At 37.8% G+C, this 21,441-nt stretch overlaps 1 protein-coding gene across 1 annotated transcript in view; it reads right to left on the minus strand.

Annotated features, from left to right (window-relative positions):
* LOC100116508 (integrator complex subunit 3) overlaps window positions 1–21,441 on the minus strand; it is a 61,917-nt gene that overhangs the window by 26,160 nt on the left and 14,316 nt on the right. Inside the window, exon 2 of the mRNA XM_031925579.1 lies at window positions 5,598–6,168. Coding sequence (XP_031781439.1) covers window positions 5,598–6,168 — 571 coding nt within the window. The remainder of the gene's footprint in view (window positions 1–5,597; window positions 6,169–21,441) is intronic.

The following is a 21,441-nucleotide window of genomic DNA, read 5'->3' on the forward strand; positions in this document are numbered from 1 at the left end:
ATCTCCGATAGAATCGATCTCTTTGACACAATTTTAGGAGCAACTGGAGCCTTAACTTCGAAACGAAACGAGTCGCCTGAAGGCATCCATTTCAGGCCCAATGCAGAAATATCTATAAATCTGCTTTTCTGCTCGGATATCTTCGAAAATAGCCGAACAGTTTGACGCCCATTTACTTAACTTCATACCTGCTGATGACAGAAGCTTGATCAGCTGATTCCGAATCTCAATGGCCTCAGACGCATTATCAGCGCCTACAAATGCATCATCTACATACATGTTGTGTCTGAACACCTGCGCTTCCAAGGGAAACTCTGAACTTCCCTCACTCGCCAACTGAAGAAGAATTCGAATTGAGAGGTATGGAGCGGAGCGCGTACCATACGTAACAGTCAACAACCTATAATCCTCAATAGGCTTCGAAACATCAAAACGCCAGACTATTCTTTGCCAATCAACGTCATCTGGGTGAATGAGGATCTGCCTAAACTCCTTGACGATATCAGCCGTAAATATAATCTTCGAAAATCTCCACATCGAAATAATAATCGTGACATCCGACTGTAATTTGCGACCAGTCAAGAGAACGTCGTTCAGTAATATTTTTCCAAAAGAACCATTAAAAAACACACGAAATTTGCCTTCCGGCCCCACCTCAGCCGAGTACACTGCTCTATCAGACTCAGGAGCAGAAGATGCTCTACCCGTCAAAATCCACCCAAATACGGTCTCCTGAGCAACAGAAGTATCAGTTGCACCAACTCTGAGCCCTGGCCAAATGATAGCAGCGTACACCTCTGCGCTGAGCACGCAGTCTATCCGCTTTGAGCAAGCAAAATCTGGATCAGCTAGCTGCAAGCCCCTGATGTAATCCCAATTGGACACTACGACCTCCTCTCGCGGAAAAAATCCCGTTACCTCTCTCAACACCAACGCCGAAAACTCCAAGCAAAAATCTGAGTTCAATCTGGACTTAAGTTGGAGAAAAACCTCACCCTTCGACACCGCAGAGGAACCTGCACCAACACCAACTATTGACACAGAAACAGGCTTGACTTTTGCAGACAGATACTGCACTACTCTTCGCGTGACAAAAGAGACCTCTGCACACGGATCAATCAAGCATATCAAACAATTAAGGCACAATCTCTTCTTTTTGCAATATTCAAAGCGAGCAGAACTGGACATACCATTGAATTTTGGACAGGCTTGAAACTGATGAGGACCCCTACATAAACTGCATTTTACAGAGGCATTGCGACTGCCTTTAGCAAACGACGTGCTAGTTGCGTTGGCTGAGACTGACTCACGCCGAGACGAACGATTCGAACCATTACCCTTCTGACTAGGCTGTTTGGTAGGCGACTCCGCATCACCATCTGCATCCTGATCAATCGAGGACGCACGAGTCTCGAGAAAATTTGTGAGAGCTGAAAATGTCGAAATACCTACCACCGACTCTTGCAAAATACGCCACCCTTCGCGCGTCTCCCTATCCAATTTGCGCTCGACCATGTGAATAAGCCAACTGTCCCAATGTTCATACAGACAGCCTACGTCCTTGAAAGTTTTAAGCGCGGCTTCCGCCTTATCTAGTAACTCGATCAACTCTCCCGATGATTTCCGCTTAACCGGTTTCATATCGATCAACAATTCCATGTATGTATGCATGCGTCTCTTAGGGTTATCGTACCTGCGCATCAACTTTTGCCAAGCCAACTCAAAACTAGCACCTGTAAACGGGAGACCCTTCACTCTGAGCGCTGCAGGACCCTCAACCAAATCTACTAAATACTGCATCTTGACTGCATTCGGCATATTGGCCTTGTTACTCACCAACGACGAAAATTGCTCCTTAAAAGTCTCCCATTCTTCGACTTTCCCGGAAAATTTAGGGATGTGGCACTTTGGCATACTCGCGAATTCTAACTCCTCGATAGTCTGTAACAAATCCGCTTTAGCCTCAACAAAACCCGTCTCAACCTCCAGATACTCATCTTTTTCAAAATACGTCTCGTCTTTGAAAGCCGTCTTGTTCGTCTGCAAAATCAGGTCTCTCTGAGAATACTCAGACCAATATGCATCCAACAAACCCAATCGCGTGCGCATATGCGGCAGCGTGCGAGCAGTTGCCGCTAATTTTGCAGTATTGCGCTTAAAGTTGAGTATAAACCCGCTCGTACGTTTTTGCTTGGCCAATTCACCAGCCGGATCTGCCATTATTGCAAAATTAAAAAAAAATAACGAGAGCGAGAAAGAGGGAGAGAGAGAGAGAGAGAGAGAGAGAGAGAGAGAGAGAGAGAGAGAGAGAGAGAGAAACTAGAGCAAACACCGTACTGTCGCTGCCTCAACGTGGCTTGACGACGCCAAGTGAGCGAAAGCGAGACAGAGCTTGAGCGAAAGAGCTAGAGAGAGAGAGAGAGAAAAAAAAACCAAACCTCTGCACTGCCTACGCCGTCGACTCCCGTGCTGATTTCCCGGACTGCGCGCGTCGTCCGAAGTTGGCGGGAGCTAACCGTCGCTGAAGCCGTTATGCGGGAAAAACGTTTGCCAATATGGCCGTCTTCTTCTGTTTTCCACTTGATGTGCCCCAAACAGCGATCTCGTGGCTTCTCTCCAAGTCCAATGCTAAACCGATGACCTCTAGCCTCTAAACCTCTAGCCTCTAATCTTCTAAAACAATCTAAAACAACAACAACAATCTAAACCTCTAAACAAAAAAAAACTTCTAACCGTCTAAACATTTAAAACTACACGACAACAAGAAGCAGTTAGCCCAAGCGGCAAACTGTGAGAGCGAACTCCAGGAAGTATCTGGACGCTCTGACCGTTGCGACTTTGAATAGTCGAACGGCTGCCGAAGTAACTCTAACACTGCTTGCACAACGCAAGGACACTTCTTTCCACATACGATTTCACGATTCTTCACCACAATGCTGGACGCTCTGCTACCAATAATTATAGTCTCTCGAATTTGATAGAGACTTGTGGATCAAAACAATTAAAGTGAAAATAATAACACGATCTTTAAATTTGAGATGAAAAGGTATACTATGTATACCGTCAAACTATTGATGTTTATTGAAAAGAAAAGAGTGTGATTACAAATGTATTGACTATGGAAAATTGAAGAGTATTAGAAGAGTGTTAGAGCACCGACGCATTAACAAATAATATTGTTTAACGATCGACCGATCGACACTGTGAGGCGAGTCCTCACTGCGCTTCGGCAATACGAAAACTGAACAACACAAATCAGCGAAAGCGGCAGAAGATCGCTTGCGAAACAGGCGGAGAGTGACAGAGTAGGAGCGAGCGAGCGCGCGTTGCCATGGCAACCTCATTGGTGCCGTGCAGGCTAGCGAAAACTGTCGAATTTGAAATTAAGCTGACAAGCTTCTCGAACCTTCTCGCCCTCACTCCGCATATCAAACTAATTTTCGAACAATATCCTTTTAAGGATTTACTTCAATCCTAGCTTGCATTTTTGTCAATTGTCTATTGCTGCCTTATCCTAAGTTTTTTCCTGCTAACCTTAAATCACTTTATTAACTCTTTTCATTGGCCTTCCTCCTTCCTCTACTTCACATTTTATTTCTTTTAATTGTCAATTCTGCGAAGCTGTGCCTTCCAACATAGGTGCGCAAAACCTAGCGCCTCAATTACACTCAATAGGTATTACCGCACTTTATATATCGCTTAGCCCTTCTCTACAACGCGGTCGCTGCAAGGCCTCCCGCGCACAATGTAGCCTTTCTCCAGGTAAACGAGAAGTGACGGAGCAGTGGCCGTGGCGGACAAAAAGCACAACGCATGTCACTGATTTGCGAGCGAGGGACGCGATAAGACGACAAGCAACGTTGGCGCAGCAGCAGCACCCAATCATCTCGACAGGTCATTCAAGTCGGCCCGCGCACCGTAAGACAGCCGATGCCGGTGGCGGAGCCCTTGGTAGGGTCTGCTTACGTAAGAGTCTGATGCAACAAAATCAGCATAATAGCAGCTCGCCCTTTGACTAAACGTCAAAAGCAATAACTACAGCGTCTCGCGTTCGTAGTGACAAATGCCACCCGAGTCAAGGGCCCTGACGACGGGGTATTGGGAGTCACTACTGGCTTCACGGCTAGGAGTTATCTTAGTTGTCTGCGAGCGAAAGGTTGCCTGCACGACGAAGAATCCACGCATATAGGTGTGTGAGGCTTTGGGAATGTTGAGCGCCGAGAAAGTTTAATCATCAGAATGAATGTTAACCTATCTATGTACTTGATAGACCAGCCGAGTTGATTCTCATGTGCGAATAGGAATGTAAACAAATAATGTTATTTTGCCGAAAAACCATGTGATAATTAGCAAATATTGTCAGAGTACATGCGCGTAATCATACGTAAGCCTTCGCGTCGCAAGCCGCGGTAAAGACTTGCTCACTTAAGGTTTGTAAAGAGAGCGAAGTACTTGAGAGTTGTGACGAAAACGAAACACTAGAGTATTGACCATCGATCGAGACAAAGCCCTCCGGTGTTGCAAATAACTTTCCATACAGTTTTTTCGGAAGTGGAAAGAGTCATCTTACTGCCAGGTAGCAATTTTGTGCCTTCGTAAAAGACGAGTTAAAACGCCGGTTTGTTTGTCAGAAAATTCGGCCGTGAAACGTGGTATGTGTGTTTTATGCGGGAGTGTTTGAAGTTATTCTCAGCCGGAGTGTAAAGTCGGGTTGCTTGTAGAGTCGAAAATTAATAAATTGAAAGCTCAGTGTAATTAATGCTGATTTTGATTTGATCATTTATTCCTGTCTTTCCGTGGCGAATCTCCTCAGAGCAGAGTCTCTTAGCCATGCAAAACTAAGACCTGGGCCCGTTCATTAATTCGGTCGTGAAATTGTGGAAGAATTAACGTTGATTCATTATTTTCTTAGTAATTAAGCACAATGTTACAATTATTTGCATCACTTATATTAAAAGGGCGCTTTTTCTTGATTATCTTACATTAAATAACTATAATCAAGTATCAGTCGTCGTACTATACGCGATTTTAATCCTATCTCGACCAGTAAAACAAATTAAAATACCTAACGAATAAATATTAAGTTTATAATACTGTTGATAGTCACCGGATGTGACATCATCTTCACTAAGATAAAATATGACGTATTTATAAAGTAAAGTCTTGATTTACTTAATTTGCATAATACCACACCTTTAAATAAGCCGTTAAATCTGACTTTTGTACAAAGTATTATTTTAAGGTTTGCACATTTTAAATGTGTAATTTTGACGTTTAAAGCTTTGAAAAGTGTAATTTCGAAGTTTACACCTTTAAAAAGTGTATTTTTCACAATTACAACTTTTCAAAGATGTCAACTCGAAAATTTTACATTTTCTAGCGACGATTTTTACCCTTCGGTATTTAGAGGATGTTGATAGTAACAAATCCATACAGCTAAATTGTTGATCTTCTCTAACCTAAAAAAAATTGATCATAAAAAGTATTTTTCAATATTCGAGTATTTATTAGTTATTAGAAAAAAGGGTCATAAGAAAATTGAGCATACGAATGTCCTGGATTTCGTTAGTAGTTAATAGTTTTAATGTGTTACCTACTTCACTAGATTGATCACTACTTTCTGTATTTTTTTCTCTGGGAGGTGCTCGTTTTAATGAAGCTCTATCTTTTATGTTAGAAACTGCTCTTCTGAATCCACCTTTATTGGATAAAGTGCTTAGTGATGCTTGCACATGTCTCTTGGAAGTTATTGACTGCAATTGTGGTTGCTCTTGTTCATCGCTTACTTCTGCAAGAGCAAATAGATCACCATAACTTTTTCTTAAGGAGTCGCTACTAGCAGCTTGAGCTTGCTGTAAAGCTTTTTGCATCCCTTCTAGTTGATAGAGTTGTAACTCTGATGCGGATATACAGTGCTGTCGCAACTGATCTAAATGCCCTAAAACTTGTTCTCCAGTAGGAAAACTGGATATTTGATTGTTTCTAGCGTTAGAACGTTTTCGTTTGTTAGGACTTGTTGCTGGGTACCTAGTGCATAAAAATGTCGCTAAAAGATCTCCAAGTTGTTCTTCATACTCACGGCACCAATATCTTAAAGCTGCCACCACAAAATGATCCCCGTCTATATTTTGCCTTGCCAACAGTTGTTTTAATAGTTCCTGCGTAGGCCTGAAAAATTATATTTATTATTTTTAATTTTGAAAGAATATATAAACCTTTTTTCAACATTTTTAATAACAAAAGTAACATTAAAATTTTTTACGATAGCAAGGTTGCGGGTAGGATACGAAAAAAATGAAAGATCATAATTAATACTGATGATAATTAAAAACAATCCGCTGCTAACTTCAATAACAATATGCTTTTTCCAAGAGATGTGATGATTAAAAGAATCGTTAAATATAATTTGTGAAATGCGTAAAAAAGAAGTTTACACATAAAAGAATATTTCGATACAAATGCGAAAAAGTTGATTCTACACGAATGTGAGGTTTCTAAGCCGGGTGATGTAAGGGTGAGAGTGTGGAATCCATTTACAAACGTATATCGAACATTTATTTTTGTTATTTTACTATAGTTATTTCACTTTGTTATTGTACATTTACTAGGGGCATAAAATGTGATTTATTTCACGCGAAGCGTTGTAAAATGGAATTTTACGCACACTGTATCAAAAAACAATACATTGTGCAACTGGAGGAGGGGGGAGGAAATTGGCTCTTTATAGTGAAGTGACCGAAAATAAGAATGCAAAAACGTTATCCACGTTTAAAAATTTTAAAAATTTTGAAACCTTTTTTAAAACCTCATATTTTGACCAGCTTCAAACAACTAATGAAAAGTTCTATTTTCTGAACAAATAACATCAAAGTATATATTGTAACGGGGTTTTTGAAAACTTAATTGCACAAAAGTAAAGCGACAAGAATGATTTGACCCAACATCCCCGAGATCTTAACGCGCATGCTCTACCACTGAGCCAACGACGCGCTCGTGTATACTTGGCGGTGAGGTATTTTTGCGGAACGTTTTTGAAATGACCCAACCTGATTGATTAGTTTTTATGAATCAAGCTCTGAGTGCAGCAATTCAAAAAACTACGGACAGTTTACAGTTCCTGCATAACTGACAATAATTAACAAAAACAATTGTTTTTCAATTTTTAATGTTTAAAATAAATTTTAAAGGATCTAATCAGTTCTTTTGTAGGATATACTTAATGAAGCTGTGGAGTATTAGCGAAAAATACAAATGAATTCGAGTTATCGTAGTAAGCATATTTGACCAAATATAAAATTTTAATGTTTACGAAAAAATTAGAAAATAAACACTTTACTTCAATTGAACGACTTCAAAATTTAATCAGTTCTTCGTTATGTTGTACTCGACCAATCTATAAAGTTTCAGAAGAAGTACAAATGCGTTTAGGAGTTATAATAAAGTAATTTTTTCTCCAAACTTTTAATGTTAAAACGTATTTTTTTAAACACACTTTATTATAGTAAATCGGTTCCAAAATCTAATCAGTTTTTTAAGCTGTATGTTTTTGTTAAGTTATACTTGATGAAAAATACAGTTTCGTTCAAGAGTTATCGCGGTAACTATTTTTGCGCACACATGCACATACATACATACATACATACAGACATACATTTATCAAAAACCACTTTTCCTGATTCAGGAACCTCGAAAACATCGAAATTTATCAAAATCTTTAGTATAAAAAATTTCACCATCACAAAGCTTTCTCTTGGAGAAAGCAAAAATCTATTGCTTACTCATAAAGGAAGCTTTGTAATAGTAAAATTGATAAAAAATAGGAATTCATTTTAAGGTTTTTGGAGTTCAAATCACGTGTTTTTTAAAAATGTCTATGTATATGGATTAGGGTGTTCGATAGTTGCACGGCTGAATTATTACTTATTCTTGAGTTTACATGCTAACGGGAGATTGCCGACTGGCTCAAGGATAAGAGAGAGAAAAACCCAGGCTAAGTGAGCGACACGTGTATGTTTGAATTTGAGCTTTTATTGCTCTTACTTCCTACTTACATGTGTATGTATGTGTGTGTGTGTTTTTTATGTGGAGTAGGCAGAGCAAGCTCTGCACAAGTGGCCCTCCGACACCAGATCCCTACAGGTACTATCGTTGGGCAATACTTCCATAAGGCCCGTTAACTAGCCTAGTTGGCTTCTCCTTTAAAGTTTAACATTTCCATACATCCCCCATCCACCAAGGTGGTTCAGGATCAAACTCGTCTTCTTCATTCTACATCGTCCAACCGTCTGCTTCCTGTAGCATCGTCCAGTCGTCTACTTCGAGCAGCATCAACCAGTCATCCTCTGAACAGACTCAACCCCGACACCTACGTTCCACTGCATTGCGTGATCGAGTTTGGGCTCAACTCAGTTACCTACGTTCCTCAGCATCGGTCTGAGGAGCACTTAGAATTCAACCCTAGCTCCTTCGTTCCTCTGCATCGGGCAGGGAAGTGAGAGCTCAACTCTGTGACCTACGTTCCTCTGCATCGGTCCGAGAAGCGTTTCGTATCTACTACTTAGTCGCCTACGTTTAGCAACAGTTTTACTCTGCTATTGTGTGTGTGTGTGTGTGTGTAGGTGTGATTAAATTAATGTGTGCAGAATAATATGTGAAAATCTAAATGATACGTAGTTGTGTGTTGTGAGTTTTTGATAATCTACGGGTTCGTGGTCGCGTAAGCTTAGGTCTGATTTTCTTGGAAGGCGCCGGAACAAGAGAGCGACTCCCCGTGTGCTCACTGGTTTTGTGTGGCCGTGACCTCGTTGGAGTAGGTGAGATTGCTAGCATGTATCGCGGGGGGTCTCCGGTTCGGTCAACCGTGGCCTAAGCGCGCGCAATTCGAATCGGCATCAACAGTGTTCGGTATTTCCTAAATTTAATTTTTCTTACATGTCTGGTTTGATAACACGTGTAGGCCCCCAAAAACAAGTTCTTCGTTAGAATTAGCGAAATACCTTTTAAATTAGCGAGCTGCTGGGTATACCCCATTTCCTATGTTATTTAAATAGAAGGGGTCTATTTTTTGTTCTTTTGCTGATTTCTTGCTTATAACTGGAACAATCGAAGCCAAATATTTTCCCACGATTTGTCCTCAAAAAATTATTATTTTAAAAAAATTGTAGCTAAGACTATAAACAACAATTTTAAACATACAAAAAATAATTATTTTTGCTAACTTTAGAAAAGAAACCTGATTTGTGAAGCAGCTCAATTGCCCATCCAATAAATTTAAGTGTAAGGACAACATTTTGTAATTCATAAGTTTCAATTTTTAATTGGCACTCTGAGCGCAAAACTCGATTTTGCACACGCTGCGACAAAGAACCATATGCTGAATCAAGCTTCGCGCAAGTTTCCCTGAATAAAAAAGTCATGACCGGATGTTGTGAAGCCAAGATACACGTTTTGTGATTGCCTTATTTAGTGCGCATGCGTCTAAATCAGGAAGTCTAAACGTCTTTCAGGTTAGGGCGCGCTAAGCGCGCTGTTCAAGCTCTAGTTGTTAAAAAAAAAACGGTTCGATACTCGTGTGGAAATGTGATTTTGCACACTCGTTTCGCTCTTGCACAAATGTTTAAACAGCTAAAATCACATTCTTGCACTAGTACTCTTAAATTCATGTTTTTGAAGAAGTTCATTTTTTGGAGGCAGTTTAAAGTCGTCTTTTAAATTGATAAAATAAAAACAATTAAATAAATGGGACATAATAAATATTCTTTGAAAGCATTTTAAAAATTAGACACAGTATCATGACTGAAATATAATACCAATTGATTTGTAAGAATAGATGATTTACATTTTAACAGGTTTCAAATAAAAACGTATCCTATTTTATTCTTTCCTATTTTTAGTATGGTTTCTACTAACCATTCTGTAGTCTACATTTGCACCATATTAAAACAATAAAATGAGCAATTTTGTAAAAATTAACCAGGACTGGTGAATCATTCCGGAATGACAATTATTTCATGACAAATATGTGGCAAAAACGTTGTAACAGGGTGAGACTTTTGGCGTAAGAGGAGAAAATCACAAAAGGAGACGTCGGGACCGAGAATCGATCCGGCGCTCCCAAGATCTCTAGGCGCGCGTGCTACCGCTTGAGCCAACGCCGCCCTATTTCGTCACTCTCTATCCTACCTCGATTACCGGCGTGGCGAGGGACGTTGTTCCTCGTTACAATCCCCCGCTAGAGTCGGATTATCGTCCCGATTTCGACTCTACCAATCCACCGCAGGATCGCCGGTAAATGCAGGAACTCTTCTTCACCGACTAGCTCTTCGACGATGTCTCCAACCTCGTACATCTCCGCACCTTTCGCACTCGTCTTCTTGACCGCATGTCGTAATCCGCAGTGCCCTGGGCTGCCGCCGCTGCAGCTTCTTTATCCACGCCTGTGGGTAATTCAGTTGGGCGCCAATGTAACGGGGTGTGAATTCGATCAACAAATAACTCGTAGAAAGACTGGATCGCGTTCCCTCGATGCGGCGGAGGATTCCTCTCCGTCCGCGAAACACCTCCGTTGCATGCAGCTGTTTCAGCCGCTTCTGTTTGCTGGGTCTACGCGCCGCCCGGCGCGTGCTCGACTGCTCAACTGCGTTAAATAAATGCTCTTAAATAACGCCCGCGGAGGCGGCGGTATTCACAGGAAGGATCAGGGATCGGAAATAAGCGAACGAGGTTTAGAAATGACGACGACTCACGTTAAATAAAAAGACTAGGGTTATATTTGTCAGTCGTAAAATAAACGTGAAGTTACAATAATAAATGATAATACGCGAGTCGCCAACAACTTTGCGACTCGCCCCGACGCTAGAATATTCGCGCTCGCACGCGTGTATCGACGTGACGGTCGCGCACGCCGGATCACCCTCGCATAGATGATATCCACTCACCAGGCACTCTCTCTCTCATGCCCTGCGCGCCACACAAACCTTCTCTCTTTCGTCGAAGACGCTCGTAGTCCTGGACAGGCCGCAAGACTCCGTAACCACCCTGGACCGCTATGCTAAGGCTGGGGTCATCTGGCTCCGCGTGACACTCACACACAAAATGCGTCTTGAAATCGCTGGACACAGCACAGCACAAACGATACCGCGAGACCTTTGAAATCTTAGCGAAGTCGCGTGTATACCTAGCGAAGGCCGAGAGCTATCTGAGCGCGCTCCTGAAGGATTAGCCCGCGCGCTCGCTCTCTCTATCTCTTTCGCGCCTATTGCCGAATTCGCACGTGTTTATTAGCGCGCACGCGACTCTACGCGATTTCGTCGCGGCGCAGCGGTATTCATACTGCTACGAGTTGGCTGTGGTGCTCAACTCGTTACAACGTTAATACATTATACTACTACAAGAAAAAAATTAGATTTAGTTAACTTTTCTAATAAAAAATGCTTTACTAAAAATGACCGGGTCATGAAACATTTCACATAAATTAGCTATATTTACATACAGATATAAAATCATATATATTTATATAATTTTTTTAGTAATTAATTACTAATGATGTATATGCATACATATACCATGCAACATAGTCAGATTGATCCATCCATCCATATGTCGGATCCTGTAAATAATAAACTTCTCAAAAAATTTGGCAAATATGTGTATTCGTATTTTTAATCTGAATTATTTTATAAATCTTATGCGACACATAGATATATATGTATATTTTGCATACACCATCAGAGGTGATCTCAAGATTTGGCCCAGATGAGAGGGATCCTGCAAATAATTATTTGTGCAAATATGCTTTTTTTAAGTTATTTGTTTGTGAATATGAAATGACGAATGATGTATGTATTCATGCATATCACAAGATGTAATCTACAGATCTGGTCCAGATAAATAATTATTTGTGCAGATAAGATTTTTTTTAAAGCTATGTAGGAATGTTATTATTCCCATCCATATTTTTAGAATAAAGTTTTTGGACGGACAAAAGTGGTGGGATAACCCTGGTTTCTCAAAAAAAAAAATTTTTTCTTTAACTCAAATTCATAAATAAACGGCAACGTTTCGTCTCTGGTGGGGACCTCTTCAAGCCATAATAATTAAATAAATAATATCACAAGAGACAAACGTGTCTCTCTTGTCGTAAGTGTTATCAGTCTGTGACACTTATCATAACACTTACGACTACACAGACTGATAACACTTACGACAAGAGAGACACGTTTGTCTCTTGTGATATTATTTATTTAATTATTATGGCTTGAAGAGGTCTCCACCAGGGACGAAACGTTGCCGATTATTTATGAATTTGAGTTAAAGAAAAAAATTTTTTTTTTGAGAAACCAGGGTTGTCCCACCACTTTTGTCCGTCCAAAAACTTTATTCTTTAAAGCTATGTGTTCGTGAATATAAAATGACGAAAATATTTATATAATCATTTTCTTTATGTAAAGAGCACTCGAATGAGTTTTTTTTCAGTAGGGATAAATATATTAATATCAAACTATATAAATTTCTCAAAATAAACCATAATTTATAATCAAAACATTACAATTAATTATATACTTTGAATAATGTTATATATTTTTTTATTAAAATATCTAAATATATGTTATAAAAATGTATGGTTATATATATATATATATATATATATATATATATATATATATATATATATATATATATATATATATATATATATATATATATATATTCCCGCAAGTTGTGCAACTTCACACCCAAGGCTGATGTGAATTTTAAATATTTTAACAATCTTATCAATTATCTATAGTCATCCCTATTGATAAATCTCAAATGAGATCTCCACTATTAGGTATATTGCTATATTAGATATATTTCTGTAATACTTTTATTAGGTTTGTTATAATTGAAAATAATTTCTGAAATAGCAAAACTTTATTCAAAAATGCATACATTGAAGCATTTTGAGCAATATTTTGATTTTAAAATATTAGACATGAAAATTTCAGGTGAGATAATTATAGTGATTCCACAATCAATAAAGTGTCTTTTGATTATTACCAACTCAATTTCATCTATTTATAAAATTTTTAAAATCCGTACACAAAATGACAGATAAAATTTTGACCGAAGATATTGAGATTTTTTAATAAGGATTGTTAAAATAGTATATTTCGATACTAGTGTGACGACCTGCGACGTTAAAAATGACTGCCGGTGAATTTTTGTGAGGTTATGATGTTTAGTATTAGAGATATAAATTTAAAAAAAATCACCTGTTTCATTTTATCTGCCGAACAAAGCGGTTGATCCCGAGGACCAAACGAGGGAAAGTAGGTAATTTAATTCTCGTTCAAATGCATTTTAGCTCAATTGTTTGTAACAATGGGGTGATCGAAAAAAACGTAAAATAGTGTTTTTCAAAAATCAAAAAATGGCCATAAAAAAAATTAGTTAAGAAAATGAAAAATAACTGTTTTCCCAAATTTAGAATCCAAAATAGATATTATTAAACTTCATTAATATTGACGGAGTAGTTCCAGAAATATCACGGTATACACACACATACACACACACATCTCTACTGACATTTTCTAAAAACACTTGATTTAAACTTCTCACACACCAAAAAGTATTTTCTAGAAGTTTTAATAAAGAAAAAAATTTTAATATTTTGGAATTAGAAATTAATATAGAATCTCATAGTAATTTCAATAATCAATGATGTATTTTATTTGTGTATTTTTAATACTTTATTTTGTAACAAGCGGTGGCGAATTCATATTGCACGCGCTCGTTTAGTCGCGCGATGTTCGCTCGGCATGCAAGCGCGGTGTTGCCAAGTCGTGCGCGGAGGCGCGCGTGAGACACTGCGCGTAAAGGTAGACTATTTCGGGCTTGCGACCAGTAAACACATTGCGCGGAGACCTAATATATATACTATAGTATCCCGGTAAACGTATCGTGTCAACGAGTATTATCCGAGCAATCAACTCCCATGGCTGGCACCTTCGATCTTAGCTTGACGTCCAGAAGCTGTTTGGAAAGGATAACTTCTCTGAAAGTTGCTCTTGCTCGTGCTATGGAAGTGAAAGTTATTTGTGATTTAATAGATTATCTCTCAAAATTCTGTTTAGTCTATTTAGATGATGTCATGGTACTAGGAAAATCCATTTGATGAGATGATGTCTAATCTGAAGAAGGTATTTGTTCGTTTTCAAAAAACAGGATTGCGTCTAAACAAAAAGAAATGTGTTTTCTTTAGCAGGCAAGTCGAATATCTAAGATATACTGTTTCTGAATAAGGGAAGGCAGCTGATCCAAAGAAAATTCAATCCGTTGTAAATTGGCCAATTCCTCATAACAAAAAGGCTGTGTTGAATTCTGTGAATTTCTGTGGTCCTGTCATAAGTAGCACAACTCATTCGACGCACGCTAGACTAGCACAACTCAAAATTTCCCGCGAAGACTAGCACAACTCACACTTTAAACAACCAATTTTTATAAAAATTTCCCGATTTTTGCGAAATGTCCCTAATGAATATTTTTAAATATTTATAATTTACAACTTTATACCGAATTCAAAATTTTGTTCACAAAGACAATAATTTTTTACAAAGATTTTTTTAAATTATACACTTTTTTTAAACCTTCTAAAATTTCCGAAACCTGTTAGAACTTTGAAGTTTGTCTGTCTTTGTCCAAGGTTTTCATGAACTTAACCAACAAAATAACCCAATAAAAACGTGAAATACTCACATTTTAATTAATATAAAGTCACGAGTTAAGCTAGTCTTGACAGTATTTCTGAACTGTGCTACTCTTCTCGGCAAATCGTGAGTTTTGCTAGTTATCGTTTGAAAATTTGAACTGTGCTAGTCTTCATTGGGAGCGAAGATATGGTCAGAAGAATGTCAAAAAGCTGTTTTAAAATTAAAAGAGGTTCTTACAAAACCTCCAATTTTAGCATTTCCTTTTCTTTCTTCTGAATTTATTTTAGATACTGATGCTTCTGACCATGGAATTGGGTCAGTTCTTTCTCAGAAGCAAGATGGAATGAAACTTGTCATAGGTTATTACATTAGAGTCCTTTCTAAACCGGAGAGAAATTATTGCGTCACTCGACGTGAACTCCTCGCTATTAAAGAATCGTGAAATATATAATTTGCATGGAAATGCTGACGGACTTTCAAGACGCCCTTGTGAAGATGTTTTATGTAACTATTGTTCCAGAGTAGAAAGAAAATTCAGTAAAGAGACTATTTGTTGTACTATTTTTGAAAAAAATACATCAGAAAATTGAAAGAGGAGTCAAGCAGAAGATGAGGCTATTTATTTTATTTGTCAAATAAAGAAATTGCAGAAAAAACTAGAATGACAAGAAATTTCTTTGATGGACGAATTAACTAAAATTTATTGTTCACAATGGGATTTGTTAGTGTTGATTAATGGAACTTTGTATAGAGAATGGGTTTTGACAAATTTAGATCATAAAATTTGTCAATTGGTTATTCCTACAGATAAAATCAAAGATATTTTAAAAGAAGCACATGATTCGCCATCTGGAGGATATTTCGGAGTGAACAAAACTCTAGATAACATTAGAAAAAGATTTTATTGGGCTACTTTCAAAAGAGATGTAGAAAATTGGTGTAAATCTTGTTAAGTTTTTATCGCAAAGAGAGGTCCTCCAGATAAAGGTCATGGTAAGATGAAAATTTACAATTCAGGAGTTCCATTTGAAAGACTTTAAATGGATATTTTAGGCCCCTTTCCACTTGCTTCTTTAGGCAATAAATACCTCTTATTTGTGACAGACTTTTTCTCGGAGTGGGTTGAAGATTTTCTTCTCTCAAATATGAGAACAAAAATCATTGCTGAGATTTTCGTTGAACAGATTGTTTGTAGGTATGGGGTACCTTTAGAAGTAAATACTGATCGATAAACAAATTTCGATTCGAAATTGATTCAAAATTTATCTGAGTTGTTAGGTATCAAAAAGACAAGAACATCACCATTACACCCACGAGCAAACGGACAAGTAAGAAAGAAGAAAGAAAGTGTAGAAAGACAACACCAAATACTACTTGACTATCTTACAAAATACATACACGATAATCAGAAAGACTGGGATCGCTGGGTCTCACTATTTTTTTTAGTTTACAGGTCCTCCGAACTTGCGACGAATGGAGCTACTCCAGCTAAGATGTACACCGGTTTTGATCTGAAGCTTCCTTTGGACTTGATTCGAGGGTGTCTGCCAGAGAAGGTTGAGATTAAAGAAGACGAAAACTACGTACATAGGCTTCAAAGGAAACTCAGCGAGATCGGATTAACTTACAATCAGAAAAGACGAAGTCTTGGTAGGACAAACGAGCTCTCCACGTTGAATATTCTGAAGACCAAAAAGTTTAGTTCTTTAACCCTCAAAGAACTAAAGGAAAAGTACTAAAACTACAGTCGAATTGGGAGGGACTTTGGGAGGTTGTGAGAAAAATCAATGACGTCATCTATTGTATTCGCCGTACACCAAGACATAAATCTAAGATAGTTAACATCAATAGTCTTGGGACTTACACTGACACCCGTTAATGAAGACCCGTTAATGCTCACGGTTCCTTTGAGTTGTGGTTTTTTGCCGTGGGCGTGAAGGCAAATACCAAAGCAGGGACTTGAGATGAGGTACCACGGCATGTCAACTTCCCCCTTCTTGTCTGAAGACTAAGAGATTTCGACTGAACCTTAAAGCAGAAAATGTGAGAAAAGAGAATTCAACCGCTTGAAGCTTGAATTCAGGAAAGAGATTAGTCGTTTATTCCTGTAAGTGATGATTGGAGTCCGCATCTGAAAGCGCCACTCGGTAACTTAACGTCTGGTATGGGTCAAGGTAAAGGACGTTGATGGGATCCTGAAAGTCATCATTGGAATAAGAAGAGGATTGTTTTTAAGAGACGGGTCCGCCTTAATCCTGTTGAGTGATGTTTAGTATCACACCTGTAAATATTGCTCGGTAATTTGATGCCTAGGATAGGTCAAGGTAGAGGATGTTGGTGTCGGCTCCTGTGAGTCATCATTGGATTGTAAAAGGATCAACCCACTTGAAGGATGGATGGTTATAATTGTTCCAGATATGTCTAATGCTGTAAATAAAAATCTTCTCAAAAAAATATGGCAAATATGTTTATTCGTATTTTTAATCTTCATTATTTTATAAATCATATGAGACACAGATATATATGTATATGTATTTTACATACATTATCAGAGGTGATATTTAGATTAGGTTCAGATGAAAGGGATGCTAGAAATAATTATTCGTGCAGATATGTATTCATGCATATCACAAGATGTAATCTGCAGATTAGATCCAGATGAGAGGAATGCTACAAATAATTCCTTGTGCAAGTATGATGTTTTTTTTTTAAAGCTATGTTTTTGTGAATATGAAATGACGAATACTGTAAGAATTTCTGCATGTCACAAGATGTAATCTGCAGATTTGGTTGAGATAAAAACAAGGCTGCGAATAATTGTTTTTGCAGATATGATCTTTTTTCTAGGTTATTTGTTTGTGAATATAGAATAACGAATGCTGTATGTATTTATGCATATCACAAGATGTAATCTGCAGAACGTTTGACAATTTAGTTTTGGGGATACTACATTTTTTTAAGAATAACCTTTTTTATCATAACAATTGAACGGAACGGTCAATTTGGAAAATCTTGCGGGAAAAAGTACTCAATTTTATGCTCTTTTAGGTACTTTATTATTGAATATATTATATTATTTAAATCATAAAAAAAACAAACATTTTTTTCAAAAATTGAAAAATGGCTAAAATATGACCATAAATCACAAAACAAAAAAATGTTTCCCGAATTCACAATCAGAAAACATATATGCATGTCAAATTTTATTACAATTGGTTGCGTGGTTCCAAAGTCATGACCGGATGCGTGCATCCACACACACAGCCATCTACATGGACATTTTCTAGAAACGCATGATTTGAACTCTAAACACCTCCAAATACGTTTTTAAGAAGTATTAGCAAAACTGAAAATTTTACTATTAAAAAGCTTCCTCTAAGAGGAAGCAAAAAACTGGTGTATTCGCATATTAGTAGTTACTGTCTGTTATATCAATTATTTTATTCATTTACAAAATCGTAAAATGTTATACCTGAAAAAACTGAGGACAACAGAAGATTAATGTTGTCTGTGTCTTAATTCCGACATTTTTCTGCTGTCATCTGCAGTTTACTGTTATCTTAAGTTGTTTTTATGTTTATTTCTCACTAGGGATTCAAAATATCGTTATCATTTAATATAAAAGATAAATATTGTATTATGTATCAAGGGGCGCGACAGCGCCGCGCTGGCAAGAAAAAGTACGATTTGTCGACGGCGCAACCCTATATACTTTGAAATTGGGTTTTCTTAACCTTAAAAAAAATCTCGAGAGCATTTAAATCATTACTATTGCGCTTATGCGCAATCTGTTGGTATCTACTTGAATATATTAACCTAATTTTTCATGATTAAAAAGATTCATCAAAAAATATTAAGTTATTAACTTAATATTGCAAGTTGAAAATTTGCTCGGTATATTTCTTTTCGTTCAGAGTTTTCATCATCTCCCGATTTTTTTCGTCTCCTCCGGTCACGTGACTTCCGGTGAGTATTATATTAGGTATTATACACCAGTGGTTAATGTGGTTCATCTACTTGGCCGACATTCGTCTGCTACTCGGCGACAGACGTGATTATATGCATATAATAATGCTATACGATTATATGCGCGATGCGATCAATGTCTAAAGCAATAGTAGCTTATTGTCTATCGAATAGATCAAGATTTCATGAAGTGCAATAGCAAGGAGGATATGCTTTGTAAAAGAGGTGGAATCTCCCAAAAAAACTTTTTTCAAAACTGAAAACCTTGGCAAGAAAAAGACTAATAAACGTAGTGAAATCTCTAAATATTAAAATGTCAAGTAAATGTTTTTTGCTATACGCATTGAGATATAAAATTAAAGTTAAAATTAGTTTTCCCAAAAAATGATATCTTAATGCGTATAGCAAAAAACATTTACTTGACATTTTAATATTTAGAGATTTTACTACGTTTATTAGTCTTTTTCTTGCACGGGTTTTCAGTTTTGAAAAAAGTTTTTTTGGGAGATTACATTTTAGTGAAGAATATAAATGTTATAATCCTACAATTAACTTGATGATGAACTTAAATGATTGTTATAATCCTACAATTAACATTATTTTATAAATGTAAATAAAAAAAAACCGCTGCCAATTCAATGGCACGTAGCTTCCTCCAACTAAATTTATAGGTCTAATAAATAAAATATTGTTTTAATATATAGTATAATCTGCCTGCTAATGTATAAGGCGGTCTTTGATACATAATATATAATATATAAGTTTTGGATAGTTCATTGTCCAAAAGTGTTGGATTTTCTTGAATGAAGGATCGTGGTGTGTGATTGAATAAAAAATGTATTTAACACTGTATTGTATATGGAAAGAATAAGTACATAAATAAATACACTTTAGGTCTAACGTGCGCACCGCTTGCCTGTCGCTTTCGGAATGACGCTTGGACCCACTATTGGGCCCTTCCGACGCAACGCTAGGCCGTTCCAGGGACAGCCAAAAATTCCTTCCACTTTCACCTTCATACCTGCGCACTCGTTCTTTCCCTTACTCTCTAATCCCTCGTCGTCTTCTCGATGTCTTGCTCATTCATGCTTGCATTCATACAAATATTGACGCATTCCAACAAAAAGTTTGTAGACCCCTCTGTTTTTTTATTATTGAATACGAACGGTGCCGTCAATTTTTTCCACAGTATATATCAGTATGACATGAATTCATAGGGAGGGACTTTAACGACGTGCAACGACACCCCTATAAGAGGAAGCAAAAATTTTGAGAAAAATCAGTTTTTACATTTTAGCTATTTACTTAAGAACTGCTTGACGAAACCGTTTAAAACTTTAACAGCAGATTTTTTGTAGTAAATCACTATAAAAAAAGCTATCTGCTTTTTGTTTCAAAATTTTTCAAATGAAATTTTTAAGCTGTCACGTGTGGATGTCAATGGTGTCTAATTACTATAAGAGAGCGAGTAGAAGAGTGCAATGCGGTGGCGGCCGTGGCGCGACTACAGAACGTCTGCCTTGTAAGCCAGAGGATCTCGGTTCAAGCCCGGGGTCCGTCACTTTTCGTTGCACTTTTCACTCGTAACAAAACATTTAACTACATTGCTTTAGAGATATAAGAAATCAAAAAATTAAAAAAAAAAAATGAAACCATGATATCTTAAGAACCATAGGGGTTTGAAAGCTGCGCAATGAACTTAGCCACCAACATCTCAAGTGCAGGCCTTAGTTAGCACCTTGTTAAAGGGCTCCTTCCTAGGATACAGGATAGGGGAAGAAATCCCGAAAACAAATCAAACATGATGAGTGAGTTAAAAACAATATTTCCTCAAGCGAGTAAGACCACAGAGCCAAATCCTGTCGACGGATTCGATCGAGTGAAAGCCCCGGTGGCCGGCGCAGGCTCCATGGATTTGAGGGCGGGCCAAACTCACAAGGTTGTGGAAAAGAGCCAAAGAGAAGACCTCAAGATTTTGAAGGGTATATTTCCTCAGATAGGGAAAACACTTGATTTGAACTTCTAACGCACCGAAAAGTACTTTCTAGAAGTTTTGACAAAACTCAAAATTTTAGTATTACAAAGCTCTTAAACATTTTAATTATTATAATTTCATGGTTATATTTGGTTAATATAATTAATACTCTAATCAAATAATTACAAAGAGTTTAAAAACATTTTCTAATATTTAAAATTTATTTCCAATTTATTCGATAATTTTAAAACCGGTCCTGTGTACTTGTGATAAAAAGACGATGTCTTCTCTCATCGCCAAGTCCCTATTACAGTTTATTGAATTTATCATATTAATATTTGAATATCTGCATACTTTGTGCGTGCGTGCGTGCGTGCGTACATGTCTATGTAATATTTGAATATTGTAACAGGGCGTTCGACAGACAATTCGTGCGGCCGCGAAGATGCCGCACGTCACCTCGAGAAGGTTAGACGTTAGCCACTGTGTGCAGCGCTATCACTAGTGCTGTGACCTGCCGATGCTCAATACAAATGCGTGGTGTGCCTGAAGCACCACGTTTTTCTCCGCGTATCCGTGGGTGCACGGCGAATCAGACAAAGAAAGAACATTTGCGTGTAAATGAAAAGAATGAAATGTATTGTCCTTGATACAAAGGTTACAGTTTTCTACGTCTGACGCTTGCGCGCAGGAATGCGAGCGGAACGCGGGCGGTTTCACAGGTGAAGCCGGGCTGATGATTCGGTGGTAACGAATCTCGGCCCTCGACGGCATCGTCCCGGGTATCGAGAAGAATCGTACTACTTACTC

Source organism: Nasonia vitripennis (assembly GCF_009193385.2).
Source record: "Nasonia vitripennis strain AsymCx chromosome 3 unlocalized genomic scaffold, Nvit_psr_1.1 chr3_random0001, whole genome shotgun sequence".
NCBI classification, from domain to species: Eukaryota; Metazoa; Arthropoda; class Insecta; order Hymenoptera; family Pteromalidae; genus Nasonia; species Nasonia vitripennis.